The sequence below is a fragment of the Aquarana catesbeiana genome, linkage group LG04 (genome assembly GCF_042186555.1).
Source record: "Aquarana catesbeiana isolate 2022-GZ linkage group LG04, ASM4218655v1, whole genome shotgun sequence".
Taxonomy (NCBI): Eukaryota; Metazoa; Chordata; class Amphibia; order Anura; family Ranidae; genus Aquarana; species Aquarana catesbeiana.
The window spans coordinates 33,823,008-33,837,986 of NC_133327.1; the positions used below are offsets into that span (position 1 = coordinate 33,823,008).

At 44.0% G+C, this 14,979-nt stretch overlaps 1 protein-coding gene across 2 annotated transcripts in view; it reads left to right on the top strand.

Moving 5' to 3' along the window:
• ASXL2 (ASXL transcriptional regulator 2) overlaps positions 1–14,979 on the top strand; it is a 151,162-nt gene that overhangs the window by 45,276 nt on the left and 90,907 nt on the right. The window contains exon 4 of one of the 2 annotated variants that reach the window (XM_073624982.1): positions 9,842–9,986. In XM_073624982.1, the coding sequence (XP_073481083.1) occupies positions 9,842–9,986 (145 nt within the window). Of the gene's footprint in view, positions 1–9,841; positions 9,987–14,135; positions 14,433–14,979 lie in introns of those variants that run through there. The other variant, XM_073624985.1, reaches the window with a different exon arrangement.

A 14,979-nucleotide genomic window follows, 5' to 3' on the forward strand; every position in this document is an offset into this window, starting at 1 on the left:
GAAAAGATATAATTTATTTACTAAAAAAGGGAGGGTGTACTCACTTTTGTGAGATACTGTATTTACCAAAACATATTCAAGCTATAGTTATATAATGGATATGGACTGAAAGTGCACACTCTCCGGTTTAATTTGAGGGTATGTACATACAAATCAGAGGAAGGGTTTAGGAATTACAGCTCTTAAGAATAGCCATCCCCCCTTTTTCAAGGAACCAAAAGTAGTTGGACAATTGAATCAAAAGCTGTTTCATGGATAGGTGTGGGCTACTCCTTCGGTATTTCTTTATCAATTAAGCAGGTAAAAGGTCTGGAGTTGATTTTATTTAAGTGTGGTATTTGCATTTGGAATCTATTGCTATGAACCTACATCATGCGTTTAAAGGAGCTGTCCATGCAAGTGAAACAGGCCATTGTAAGGCTTCAAAAATTAAACAAATCATCAGAGAAATAGCAGCAACATTATGAGTGGCCAAATCAACAGTTTGGTACATTCTGAGGAAAGAAGAACGCACTGGTGAGCTCAGCAACATTAATGATGATTGTAGGATCCTCTCTATGGTAAAGAAAAACCCATTCACAACATCTAGATAAGTGAAGGACACTCTCCAGGAGGTGGGCGTATCATTGTCAAAGTCTACAATCAAGAGAAGACTTCACGAGAGCAAATACAGAGGGTTCACCACAATTCATAAGCCTGAAGAATAGAAAAGCTAGATTAGACTTTGCCAAAAAACATCTAAAAAAGCCAGACCAGTTCTGGAAAAGCATTCTTTGGATAGATGAAGCTAAGATTAATCTGTACTAATTTTTTTTATTGCATAAACATTTTATTGAGAAAACACAGAATTAGCGTATACAACCATGGCTCAGTGAGCCTGTCTTTTCAATACATATACGACTACAATTCAGTCAAATAGGAACATTCTGAGCTGGAATTCGACATCTCTATATTATGGGCAGAAAGTCAGGGATGATTATGACATCTAGTCGTATATATCTTCAGGAGGAGGTTCAAGCGGGGAAAGGTGTAGAAAGAGGGGTACACGAGGAGAAGACGGGAAGGAAGAGAAAGAGAGAGGAAAAAAAATTGGGGGGGGGTGGAGGGAGGAGGGGAAGGGGGGGAACGAGCAGGGGGAGGTACTGCGGTGAAGAACGGGGGGGGGGGGAATGCTGCTGAGGAGAGGGGGTAAATTTGGCACCAACTACCCTCTCCAGCTTCTAGTGTTCAGTACCCTCCGAGTATTTTGACTGGGCTAGAGTTTGAATTTGGCTTCAGGCCCAGGGGTGGAGTGGCCCCATTTGGGAGTTAGTTTGAGGCGTTTCTAAGATCTTGATACGATTGTTTTTTTTTTAAGGTTATCCATGCTTCCCAGGTGTCTGTGTATTTGGAAATATTATCCAAGGTAGTATAGATCAGCTCCTCCATCTCAGCAATACGATTCACTCTGTTAAGCCATTCGGGGATGGAAGGCGGGAATGTGGACCGCCAGTGGATCGGAATACACATCCTTGCAGCATTGATCATATGCATGGCAACCGACTTCTAATATTGTTTCTTAGAAAGTTTAGCGAAATGTAAGAGGTACTGCGCAGGACTAAAGTCCAGCGGAAGCAATTTCACTTGTTTGGACAGTTCGTGCACTTTGCACCAGAATGGTTGGATCGCCGGGCAGTCCCACCAGATATGAAGGAATGTGGCTAGTTCTGAACCACACCGCCAACAGCGATCAGAGACAGAGGGGGAGAATTTATATATCAGGTCTGGCGTTCTGTACCAGCGGGTTTTTAGTTTATATCCATTCTCTTGAACAGAAACGTTCAGGGACCCTTTGTGAATGTATAGATGAATGCGGTCCCAGCTCTCCCCGTCTATCTCAAACCCCAGGGCAGATTCCCAATAGGAACGTTCCGAGTGCAAGAGTGTGTGAGATTCTTCGAATAACGACGGATATAGCGTGGAGGTGACATGGAATTGGGGGGTCGAGCGAATGCAGAGCGACTCCAAGGTAGTGGGGAGCTTTGTAAAACCTTGTTTGCGGGACGGGTCCTCTAGGAAGTGTTTAAGCTGGATGTAGGGCCAGAACGGGAATGTCCCCGTGGTAGAGAGTTTAGCTAGATCAGTTTGGCGTAGGAAGCGGCCTCTTTGTAACAAGTGTATAGATAGCATTTTCGTGTGGGGCCACTCGGCTCTCAAGAAGGCACCTGAGAGTCCTGGGGGAAAGTCTGGGTTACCTCTCACTGGAGTGATGGGGCAGAATTTAGCTGAGACTGCATGTACAGTACATGCCCTGTCAAATTCATGTAGGGTAGCTCCTAGGGGATGTGATGAAGCTTGCGGAGAGATGTGTCTTCTAGAGAGCCAGGGAGCATGACATAAATCTGAATGCGCCACCAGGTATTCTAAAGAGACCCAGTCTTTACATCAACTGTGTAGTCTCCAGTCAACGATCCGCGCTAAATGGACCGCCCGGTAGTAACGTTGAAGGTCAGGGAGACCAATACCTCCGCATGCTTTGGGAAGTACCAATTTCGCCCAGCTCATCCGTGGGGGTTTATTACCCCAAAGGAAGGTTCTGCATAATCTGTACTAAATTGATGGGAAGAAAAAAGTGTGGAGAAGGCTTGGAACAGCTCATGATCCAAAGCACACAATTTAATCTGTAAAACATGGTGAGGCAGTGTGATGGCATGGGCATGCATGGCTTCCAGTGGCACCGGGTCATTGGTGTTTATTGATGATGTGACAGAAGCAGCCGGGTGAATTCTGTAGTGTTTAGAGATATACTGTCAACCCAGATTCTGCCAAATGCAGCAAAGTTGATTGGTTGGCGCTTCACAGCACAGATGGACAATGATCCAAAACACACTGCAAAAGCAACCCAGAAGCTTTTGAAGGAAAAGAAGTTGGAATATTCTGCAATGGCCCAGTCAATCACCTGATCTCAACCCAATTGAGCATGCATTTCACTTGCTGAAGGCAAAACTAAAGGCAGAAAGACCCACAAAGAACAACTGAAGACAGCTGCAGTTTAGAGCCTGGCAAAGCATCAGAAAGGAGGAAACCCAGTCTTTGGTAATGTCCAAGGGTTCCAGACTTCAGAAGTCATTGCCAGTAAAGGATTCTCAACAAAATATTAAAAATAAACATTTTATTTATGATTATATTCATTTTGTCCAGTTACATTTCAGCTCCTGAAAATAGGGGGGCTGTGTATAAAAATGGTTGCAGTTCCTAAAAATTGTACTTTTTACGTTCAACCCCTTGAATTAAAGCTGAAAGTCTGCACTTCAAATTCATTTGGAGTGTTTTGTTTTAATTTTATTCTGGTGGCATACAGAGCCAAAAGTATGAAAATTATGCCTGTGTCCAAATATATATGGATCTAACTGTATATGGATATTATGATAAGGCTGTCTAGGAGATACACCTTTTTAAATATGTTTGTTATTGTATTTATATCAAGCTGTGTTTGAGACTTAAATGTTTTTTTGTAATATTGATGTATTGTGGTTTGTAACTTTTTGCTAAATTCAATAAAAAGAATTTAAACACAAAAGCCGGCAGTACGGGTTAGATGGCTTCTGATGGGTCAGTGCTGTCCGTGTGAGGGTGCTGACCAATTAGAATCCCTGTAGTTTGTACTCTCAGGCTAGGGGGGAGAGAGCCGCTGAATATGTGGGAAAACCAAGCCATGGGAGAAGCAGAAGGAGCCCAAGCCGCAGATATCCACAGTTGGATTGGGAGCGGGTAGAACACATAGAGTTGCCACCTCATCCCTTTAAAACCCGAACACATATGAATTACACAGGTTCTAAAGCTAATTTAATGCAAATAAGGCACCAAGTGAGTTCAATTACCACCTTAATCAGCCTCAGAATCTGTGTAATTAATATGTGTTCGGGTTTAAAGGTATGAGGTGGCAACCCTAGGTACCCGTCATGCAGGAGTTTTCCCACACCGCTCCTGTGTGAACTCATGCTCAAAATCACTATGACAAACCTAGGTTCGTACCGCATTCCTGTTCAAATCGCATGCAATTCTTTACAGTGCGATTTGCACCAATTAGTTTTGTATGGACGCAAATCGAACTGCAAAGTATCGGTTTTCGGGTATTGGGAGCATTTTTACGAGTACTCATGAAAATACTCAGTATCGGTGCATCCCTACTTTCTACAATGTAAAACAAATTCTGGAGGGAGACTGGGCCCCCACTTGTAAACAGTTGAGGCAAAAGTGCACACCAGAGATCTCAAACAAGATCTGGTCCTCAAGACACCTAAGAACCTGTCATGTGGTTTAACCCTTCACCATTCCATAACAGTTCCAATATCAGTGTTGGGCGGATTGACCTTGTAAACAGTAACTTCAAACAGGATGGTAAATCATTCACTCAGATTCCAGAAACATTGCAGGTTATCTATAGGCAGACAGCCTGCTTATTTCAACCTTATGTCAGCATTTTCCTATAAGACGGCTGAGCTGGGAACATGATTACTTCCTGGAACAGGGCAGGCCAGGTATAAGCTGTTTACTCTCACATGACACAGGCGTGCCGTGACCAGGAAGAGACAGGTGAGCTCTCAGGTACACACCCTTTTTCCTGATTCCTGAGCCCCGTACTGATTCCTGAGCCCATATACCATCTCTTGACGCTGCAATCACGTAAGAGAGACCACACACTGCTGTCTAATATGAATATGTGTATTCTGCTCTCCTGTACTGCCATCTGCTTTCTCTCTGCTATATATAGTATTGTACTGTGGGCTGTTGTATGAAACTGTCAGCAGTTTAAAGAGAACTGGTTACGACCAGGCTTATGCAAGTATCTGAATATTCACCATTAAATTATTAGAATTTTGCAGACCTGTTCATGAAGGACAAAAACGAGATACATTTGCCAGACCATTAATTTCAATGAAAACCTTCCCATAAAATTATATCTATATTTACCATATTGTTTGTATGTTGTTTACCTGTAAAAGCCCCCTTTGTGTAGCCATCTATAATCCCTGAGACTGCTGCTGGGTAAGGAATATGTGTTTGGGTTTAAAGGGATGAGGTGGCAACCCTATCTCAGGGGTTCCTCTAGGGCAGGGATATGCAATTAGTGGACCTCCAGCTGTTGCAAAATTACAAGTCCCATCATGCCTCTGCCTCTGTGTGTCATGCTTGTGGCTGTCAGAGTCTTGTTATGCCTCATGGGAATTGTAGTTCTGCAACAGCTGGAGGTCCCCTAATTGCAGATCCCTGCTCTAGGGTAAAAAAGGTAGATAAAGGCTGCTATACAGAATCACTCAGAGTCTGCTGGGACTGCTGACATTGCACTCAAGATGGCAGCGCCCAGCAGTAAGGATGGGCTCAGGCATGTTCGCAACTGCACGTGCAGAGCCCGCCAGGAAGTCAGCACTGCACAGCACTAATCACAGGCAGTGAGAGATTTTCCCGATCCGCAGCTGCAGAGATCAGGAAATGTCTCACTGCCTTTGATTAGCGCTGTGCAGTGCCAACTTCCTAGCGGGCTCTGCACGTGCAGTTGCGAACACACCGGAGCTCATCCTTACTGTTGGCTGATGCCATCTTGAGTGCAATGTCAGCAGTCCCAGCAGACTCTGAGTTATTCTGTATAGCAGCCTTTATCTACTTGTTTTACCCTAGAGCAGGGATCTGCAATTAGCGGACCTCCAGCTGTTGCAAAACTACAAGTCCCATCATGCCTCTGCCTCTGGGTGTCATGCTTGTGGCTGTCAGAGTCTTGCTATGCCTCATGGGATTTGTTGTTCTGCAACAGCTGGAGGTCAGCTAATTGCATATCCCTGACCTAGAGGAACCTTTGAGATTGGGTTTAAAGGGATGAGGTGGCAATCCTAACACATATTAATTACACAGGTTCTGTGGCTGATTAATTCAACTCACTTAATGCCTTGTCTGCAATAAATTAGCCTCAGAACCTGTGTAATCAATATGTGTTGGTTTAAAGGGATGAGGTGACAACTCTACCTTGAGATCATTTTTAGATCTCGGTGAACCCCTGTTAAAAATGGTTATACCTACAGCTCACAATATAATTTTTAGATCGTTTTAAATAAGGGAATAAAAAAATGTGTCTTATCTAGAGTATTTGACATCCAGGGCAGTGCATTTTTTATTATCTTTTTATGTAAATGAAAAATATATTTTCAGTAAAATCTGTAAAGGAATAATAAAATGCAGATAGTGCAAGTTGTGCTGTACCCAAATATTAGTGTTTAGTGTAGATGTAACCCCATTCATTGGTGATCAGTGCAAAAATGACCCCCTTGCATTAGCGGACAGTGTAGGTTGTTGGTCAATTTGCTATCCTTTGTGCTCCTAGCAACCTCAGGAGGAGCTCTAGGAATCCACAGAACCGTGGTTGATGAAGAATGCTCTATAGCAGTGATGGCGAACCTTTTTGAGCTTGAGTGCCCAAACTGCAACAGGTGTACAGAGCTGCGTGTCACAGGTCAGAGAGAGAGGGGGGTTGAGAGAAAGAGAAACGGGGGACTGAGAGAGAGAAGAGAGTGAGGGGGGGGGGGGGGAGATGAGAGAGACCCCTAGCTCTGTCCCTATCTACAGTCCCTGCTCTGCCCCCCGTACCAGTCTCTGTCTGCAGGTAGGTCTGTGTATGATCATGCCCAGTACCGTCCATGCCAGTCTCCCTGAGCTCTCTGCTCTGTTCCTTCTAGCAGCTCCCTCGCAGCCTGCACTGCCTGCCCTTCCTCATCTTCTGGGTCCCCAGTCGGCCTGTTCTCTAGGCCTCACTGTTGATGTTTTAGCGTAGCGGAGATTTGAAGAGTCCAGGCTCTGAACGGCGCTGGGGATGATGCACCTGCTGCTCGCCTCTACGGTGGTGAAGGAGGAGGTGAAATTCTTTTCTCCCTCCCGGGCTCTTAGGTCTATCTGGTCACCTTCCCCGCGGAGGCTGCGGGGCCACCCACTCACTCGCCATGTGCAGATAGATACCCGCTCCTCAATCTCACTGCTGCCGCTCTCCCACCGCCACAAATCTGAACTCTCCATGGATCTATGGATCTCCCTCTACCTTGCGATCACCGGACTGCTCGCGTGCCCACAGAGAGGGGTCTCTCTGCATAGGTTCTCTATCATTACTCTATAGTATCCCCTCTACCCCTGTTCCCGGCATTAAAGGTTATGTAGGAAAGAGCTGGGCCAGCACAGAAAGTAAAGCTGGCCATACTTTGCTCAGTTTCTTTGTTCAGCTGGCAGGCTGTATGAAAAAAACTGAACCGATTTCCCCCATCCACACATTCCAGGTGGATGCGGAAACACTGTGTCATTGTATTCTGACAGCGAAGGAGTCACCTGAATGTTTATCCCTTAGCCCTAGTTCACACTGATGCGATTTCAGATGCATTCCAGAACGCATGGAAGTGCATGACAAGTGAAATAATGATGTTCTGTGGAAGACGTTCACTTATATGGAGTCCGAACGTGATGTCATTTAAAAAAAGGGTCCTCTGTGTGTGTGTGTGTGTGTGTGTGTGGTGTAATGCGATTTTCAGCTCCATATCGCTTAACAGAATCTGCATGCGAGAGAGAGGGAAAATAAATCCACATTGCAGCTGCATCAAAATCATATGCAAGACGCATTGGAATCGCAGCTGAACCCGCATCAAGTTGCATTGGATGTGATCCTTGAAATCAAGCTAAAAACTCAAATCACATAAGTATGAACCTAGCCTTAGGGTCACTTCTAAGAGGTTATGTCGATACCAGACAGTCTTGGGAGATGACCCCACCCCTTCCTCCATCACGCAGCAGGCAATTGACAGCCTCAGCTGTCCATGTTTCCCTATCAGTGAGTGCAAAGGGGAGGGGGGGGTGTCCATTCCCTCCACTCAGGTCTCAGATTATACTGAGCTCTCCTCTGTAGTCTGTGCAGGGTGTGCCCAGATCACCAAGGTCTGATCCACAGGTACAACTTATGTAGGAGGATTTGTTTAATCTCTGTGTATCACCTGAGGCCAGTCACTTCACTGGGTAAATGTGAGGGTTTACAACCACTTTAAAGAAAATCTGAACTTTGGTAGCTATGCCCAAAAAAGACAGGCAGAGGGCAAAGGACTAGCCACCAGTATTGCCTATGGTCTCCCACTAGCTGACCCGTTTCCCATTTCTCACATACAATGCCGTGTTCTGTACTGTGTCTATGTAATTTCACTTTAACTACAAGAGTTCTGGCCTAGTCAATACTGGTCTTTTAAAGGGTAACTCCACTTTCGTGGGAAAAAAAAAAAATCAGCTTTTCAATCTGCAGTGCTGTAATTTTCTGTAAAATACAATATGGCTACCTGGCGGCATTCTGTACGCATATGGTATACAGAACGCCCCCCAGAAATGTAATTTCCTGCTTGTGTGAATTGGCTTACTGGTTTTCCCAGAAGTCTGCACTAAGGTAAAAGTCAGATTTTTGGCATCCCCCGTAACAAAAATGTCACTTTTGGTGATATACTCCCAAAGTGAAATCTTGGCTAAAGGGATGCAGACCCTGCCATTTTCCTCAATAGAGCCCTGTAGGTGCAGCAGCTTATTGATAATTATAAAACTACTCCCATACAGATTAACTCTGCACATGGACACAGACAAACAAACAACTATTTCTTCCGAATAACAAAAAGGTAGGAATCTGCAACAAAGTTTGTTAAAATCCTTGCAATGTACATCAACCAGAGGGGAATGTTTTTTTTTCTCAACAAAAGTGGAGTTACTCTAATTTTTAAATGTCCTAGGACCAATGCTTTTCAACTAGGAGAAAACATTGGTTTGAAGTGTAGCTTAAAGAGGAAGTAAACCCTGATGGGTGTTACTTCCTCTTTGTTTCCCTGCAAAGGTAAAGCATAATGGACTACTATGCATCGCATAGTAGCCCATTATGTGACACTTACCTGCAGGAGAAGCCCGCAATGTCCCCGTCTTCCTCGCTAGTAGCGAGCGTCCATTCTTCATCCCTTCTCCTTTCGGGGCCGCGAACTCCAGCCCTGTGACTGGCCTGGGTCGCGTGATGTCACTCCAGCGCATGCGCGCGGGAGCCGCCTTTAACGGCATGACCCGAGTTAGAAAGGGCACGGCGTGCCCTTTCTAACTCCGGCGCATGCGCAGAAGAAATTGCCCTACGGCGATTTGCAAATATCTCCTAGACCGTGCAGGTCTGGGAGACATTTCCAGCACCTACAGATAAGCCTTAATCTAGGCTTACCTGTAGGTTAAAGTGTTTGTAAAGGGTTTACAACCACTTTAATACTGATCTAGATTGTGTTAAAAAGTATACCACCAATGGAAATAGCATTGAATGGAGCAACCTGCAGAATGTCAGTTCTACAGTTCGGTTTTATTCTGGTTTCAGCTCTGCTAATAAACATCTGGGGCAGCATTTCCCAACCTTTTTAGCAGAGGAAACCTTGCTAAAACACATTCATTGGAGGACAGTGGGAAAAATGCCTCCTACATTGATGGCCTCCATACATTGATGGTCAATATGCCACCTTTACAGCTAGCTAAAAAGATCATAACTGTCCTGCCACTGACTGTGCCATGTGGCGTTGGCCCTGGAACTATTCAGGCACAATCAAATGGGAAGTCAATTAGCTACAGCTCAAGGAACCCCTAGCCAATTCTGGAAGAACCCCCTAAGATTCCACAGAACCCTGGTTGAGAATGGCTTCTCAACTAATGGAGTATTATCTGCACCAAATCTAGGCCAAGAAACAAGCTCCAGAGCCTTGCCAGCTTTCATTGTGAGCTTTGTAAACTTGGTATGTGAAGATGTGTGTTCATCTAATGCTTTCTTCTCTTCTTACAGAAAGATGTGGCAGATGTTGTAAAAGAATTGTCGGACTGCTCTGAGGACAGCAGCGAGGCTCAGTCGGATTCGCAGGGCTCAGAGCACAGCACCTCCAGCAGCAGCAGCAACAAAGACAGGAGAGGGAGTTGCTGGAAGAGGAAAGGTAAAAATCTCTCCCATTACAGACTGGTATAAAACAGCACCTTGGCTGCCCTGTAGGCCTTTGCAGCAGTCACTAAGTTTTTGATTATAGTTTCTGCTACCTAAGCGAACACAAGGTAGCTGCAGAATCTGTAGGGTGACTGTACACAGCACCAGGGCTTTCCACGCAGGGTAAATACACTGGAATTTACATTGCACAAGCTCAAGTGCCTGTGTGCAAGAGTCCTTAGAATTATGCCACCTATGAGCTGGCATCCCTGCCTTTTATCAGCGGTAATACCAGTTCATTTGCTTGCCCCAGATGGCTGTTGTGGTTGTACATCTTTTAGCATATACTGTAACACTTCTGCATAAATTGGATAAAACTTACCAGGAAGAGGTCAGAGCTTCATTACCATGACATCAGCTTTTTGCACATATTGCTCTTACCAAGTATACCAAGTGGAACTGAGAAGAGGAACGGGACCATTTGCATTGTGATCCACTTCACTCCCGGCTAGGTGTCATCAGACCCTTTGTAGATGGAAGACCTAACAAGTGCCTCTTTGTGGGTATGGAGTAAAGGGTTACTCCACCTAAAATCTATTTCAGATTTACTTGCCAGGCTGCATCTTGTTATAAAAAGCAGAGATGAGAGATAATGACAGCAACAAGGTACCTTTTTTTTTTTTTTTTTTTGAAGGTATTGGTAGGAGACTATAGATCCTAAAGATATGTTCAATTTGTAAATAGAAAGGAAAGACAATGCCTGCAACAACCAGCTGTAGAATCACGCTTTCTACTACTATTTTTAACCCTTTTGAGTCCAATATCTTGCCGCAGTCAGCTTTTCAAGCCCTGATTAATGGAGGTAGCTTAAGACTCCAAAATGTGTCTGCAAACATTTTATTAGAAAATAAAATATACTTTTGGACTCTAAACCAATGGTGTGGCACTTCTGTTTCCTCTGTGGACCCTGTAGTGAGGTACTTATCAGTTTATCTATCCCCTCAGGAGATTCTGTAGTCAATTTGAATGGAGCTCCAGGTTCCTGTGGGGTTGTGGAATGAAGACTTCTTTTGCTATTTGTCACAATTGACTTGGAACGCCTCCTTTATTAAATGAACTGTGGTAGTAGTGGAGCCAGTAATGTTGCTTAGGCTAATATTATAATTGCAACTCTGTCATATTGACTTTATTGCCAGCACTGTTCTGCATCGTACAAGTCTTTCACTTTGTTTACATAATTGCTGCAGTCATTAGTGTATGTTAAAATCTGATCCCCGCCGGCATGGTTTTCTTGGTCTCCGCAATTTGATCTCTAACATTAATGTAAACCAATATTTGTATGTATATACTAAACCAAAAATACGTGGACAGCCTTCAAAACTATTGAGTTCAGGTGCACAAAGCTAGCTTCAAAAAGACCTGGTTTGATGTGGAAGAACTTGAGTGTCCTACACCGTACCATGACCTCAACCATACTGAACATTTTTTGGGATGAATTGGAATGCAGATTGTGAGCCTAGTCTTCTCATCCAACACCAGTACCCGACCTTATAAATGGTAGCCAGCTCCATAAAGTCATGGTTTCACCAGTTTGGTGTGGAGGACCTTGATTGTCCTACAAAAATACAGTATCTCACAAAAGTGAGTACACCTCTCACATTTTAAAAAATATTTTATTATATCTTTTTATGTGACAGCAGTGAAGAAATTACACTTTGCTGCAGTGTAAAGTAGTGAGTGTACAGCTTGTAGAACAGTGTAAATTTGCTGTCCCCTCAAAATAACTCAACACACAGCCATTAATGTCTAAACTGCTGGCAACAAAAGTGAGTACACCCTTAAGTGAAAATGTCCAAATTGGGCCCAATTAGCCATTTTCCCTCTCCGGTGCCATGTGACTCGTTAGTGTTACAAGGTTTCATGTGTGAATGGGGAGCAGGTGTGTTTAAATTTAGTGTTATCGCTCTCACTCTCTCATACTGGTCACTGGAAGTTCAACATGGCACCTCATTGCAAAAAAACTCTGAGGATCTGAAAAAAATAATTATTTCTCTGCATAAAGATTGCCAAGACCCTGAAACTGAGCTGCAGCACGGTGGCCAAAACTATACAGTGGTTTAACAGCACAGGTTCCACTCAGAACAGGCTTCACCATGGTCGACCAAAAAAGCTGAGTGCACGTGCTCAGCGTCATATCCAGAGGTTGTCTTTGGGAACTAGACGTATGAGTGCTGCCAGCATTGCGGCAGAGGTTGAAGGTGTGTTAAGTCAGCCTGTCAGTACTCAGACCATATGCGGCACACTGCATCAAATTGGTCTGCATGGCTGTCATCCCAGAAGGAAGCCTCTTCTATAGATGATGCACAAGAAAGCCCACAAACAGTTTGCTGAAGACAAGCAGACTAAGGACATGGATTACTGGAACCATATCCTGTGGTCTGATGATACCAAGATAAACTTATTTGGTTCAGATGGTGTCAAGCGAGTATGGTAGCAACCAGGTGAGCAATACAAAGACAAGTGTGTCTTGCCTACAGTTCAGCATGGTGGTGGGAGTGTCATGGTCGGGGGCTGCATAAGTGCTGCCAGCACTGGGGAGCTACAGTTCATTGAGGGAACCATGAATGCCAACGTGTACTGTGACATACTGAAGCAGAACCCGATCCCTTCCCTTTAGGGATTGGGCCACAGGGCAGTATTTCAACATAATAACGACCCCAAACACACCTCCAAGACAACCACTGCCTTGCTAAAGAAGCTGAGGGTAAAGGTGATGGACTGGTCAAGCATGTCTCCAGACCTAAACCCTTTTGAGCATCTGTGGTGCATCCTCAAATGGAATGTGGAGGAGCACAAGGTCCTTAACATCCACCAGCTCGGTGATGTCGTCCTGGAGGAGTGGAAGAGGACTCTAGTGGCAACCTGTGAAGCTCTGGTGAACTCCATGCCCAAGAGGGTTAAAGCAGTGCTGGAAAATAATGGTGGCCACACAAAATATTAACACTTTGGGCCCAATTTGAACATTTTCACTTAGGGGTGTACTCACTTTTGTTGCCAACGGTTTTGACATTAATGGCTGTGTGTTGAGTTATTTTGGGGGGACAGCAAATTTACACTGTTATACAAGCTGTTATACTTTACATTGTAGAAAAGTGTAATTTCTTCAGTGTTGTCACATGAAAAGATATAATAAAATATTTACAAAAATCTGAGGGGAGTACTCACTTTTGTGAGATACTGTACATAGACATACCCTCAAAACTATTGAGTTTAGGTGCACAAATCCAGCTTCAAAAATACATGGTTTGACGAGTTTGATGTGGAAAAACTTGAGTGTTCTACACAGTGCCATGTCCTCAACCCTATTGAACACCTTTGAGATGAATTTTAATGCCAATTGTGAACCAGGTCTTCTCATCAAATATCAGTACCTGACCTCAAGTGTTAGCCAGCTCCATAAACCCATGGTTTGACCAGTTTGATGTGGAGGAACTCGATTGTCTTACACAAAGCCCTGACCTCAACCCAATCCAACATCAGTACCCAACCTCACAAATACTCTTTTGGTTGATTGGGCGCAAGTTCCAACAGAAACACTCCAAAATCTTGGGTAAAGCCTTCCTAGAATAGTGTAAGCTATTATATCCAAAAAGGGCAACTCCATATTTATGCCCGTAGTTTGGGAATATGATGTCCAAAAAGTGATGGTCAGGTGTCCAAAAAAACCTTAATCCATACGATGTATATAGGGAGTTACAATCCATGTTTTCTGTTAAGGTTGTTATTGAAAATAGACAAGCAGTTGGAAAGCCCTAGCTTTGACCTGGACAGTCATGTCTGCAAGGGTTGCAGATCTTAAGAGAACCATTCTACCCAAAAGTGATATTTCAGCTTTCGCTTGATGCTAGAAAGTTAGGCCTCTTACAAAGTTTCTTCTATCTCTCAGGGACTCTATTGGTGGGTTTGTGTTCCTGGGTCTGCACACCTGCTATGGTTACTGTTAGTTGCGCCCCCCCCCCCCCCTGCTCACTGCTGCCACACATTATTGTTATTCTGGAGACACAGCAGCCATATATTTGTGGTTCTGAACGCACAGTTCTGCAAGTCTTCTATTCAGGAGACCCTGTTTCCTATTCTGGAGACCCAACCTTTTGTATATCTAGAGATGCAGCTGATGTATATCTCAGTATGCTATTGATGAGGAATAGAGTCCTTGTGAACATGACATCACCAGGCAAGATATATATACGTGTCTGAAACAGGAAACCGATATGTAGAAACCACTACTTCCTTATTAGAGCAAAAGAATCAACGTACACCAGAAAAACAAAACTCTGAGCTGTGAGATTGTATACCGGCGGGTTCTGAGGATTTGGAGGGAATTGCAGGCTGTAACGGAGTATCTGATCAGTGTGCAGGGCGACTGCGGAGACCATGGACAGACAGCGGCAGGCTGCAGGTGAGACGGCACATTGTTATAGATGCACTTTTTATAGGAGCAAGTGCGCTGATCCAGGACAACCAAACAGACATTTTCCCTCACTCTTGTAACTGCCAAAAAATCACCACCTGTGCCATTTCTGTCTGTCATTCTAGCTCAGGGGTCTCCAAATTACGGCCTTCCAGTTGTTCAGGAACTACAATTCCCATCATCCCTAGTCATGTCTGTAAATGTCATAGTTTTACAATGCCTCATGGGATGTGTAGTTCCACAACAGCTGGAGGGCCGTAGTTTGGAGATCCCTGTTCTAGCTTATATCTGTCTGTCATGTTTGAGAAAAAAAAAACAATCCTTGCAACAGCTCCAGACAGTATGGCAAAGATGCTTCCAGGTAATGGAAATTCAAATGCATAATGTGTGCCGTCCTTTTTTTTAGCTTGGAATGGGAGTTAAGACAAAACAAAACAAAAAAATGTGGACTTTAAAAGGTACTATAAGAACCAACCGTGTTCTGTGAAAATTATTTTTTTATTTTTTTTTTCTATATGGAACCAGATTATCCCTT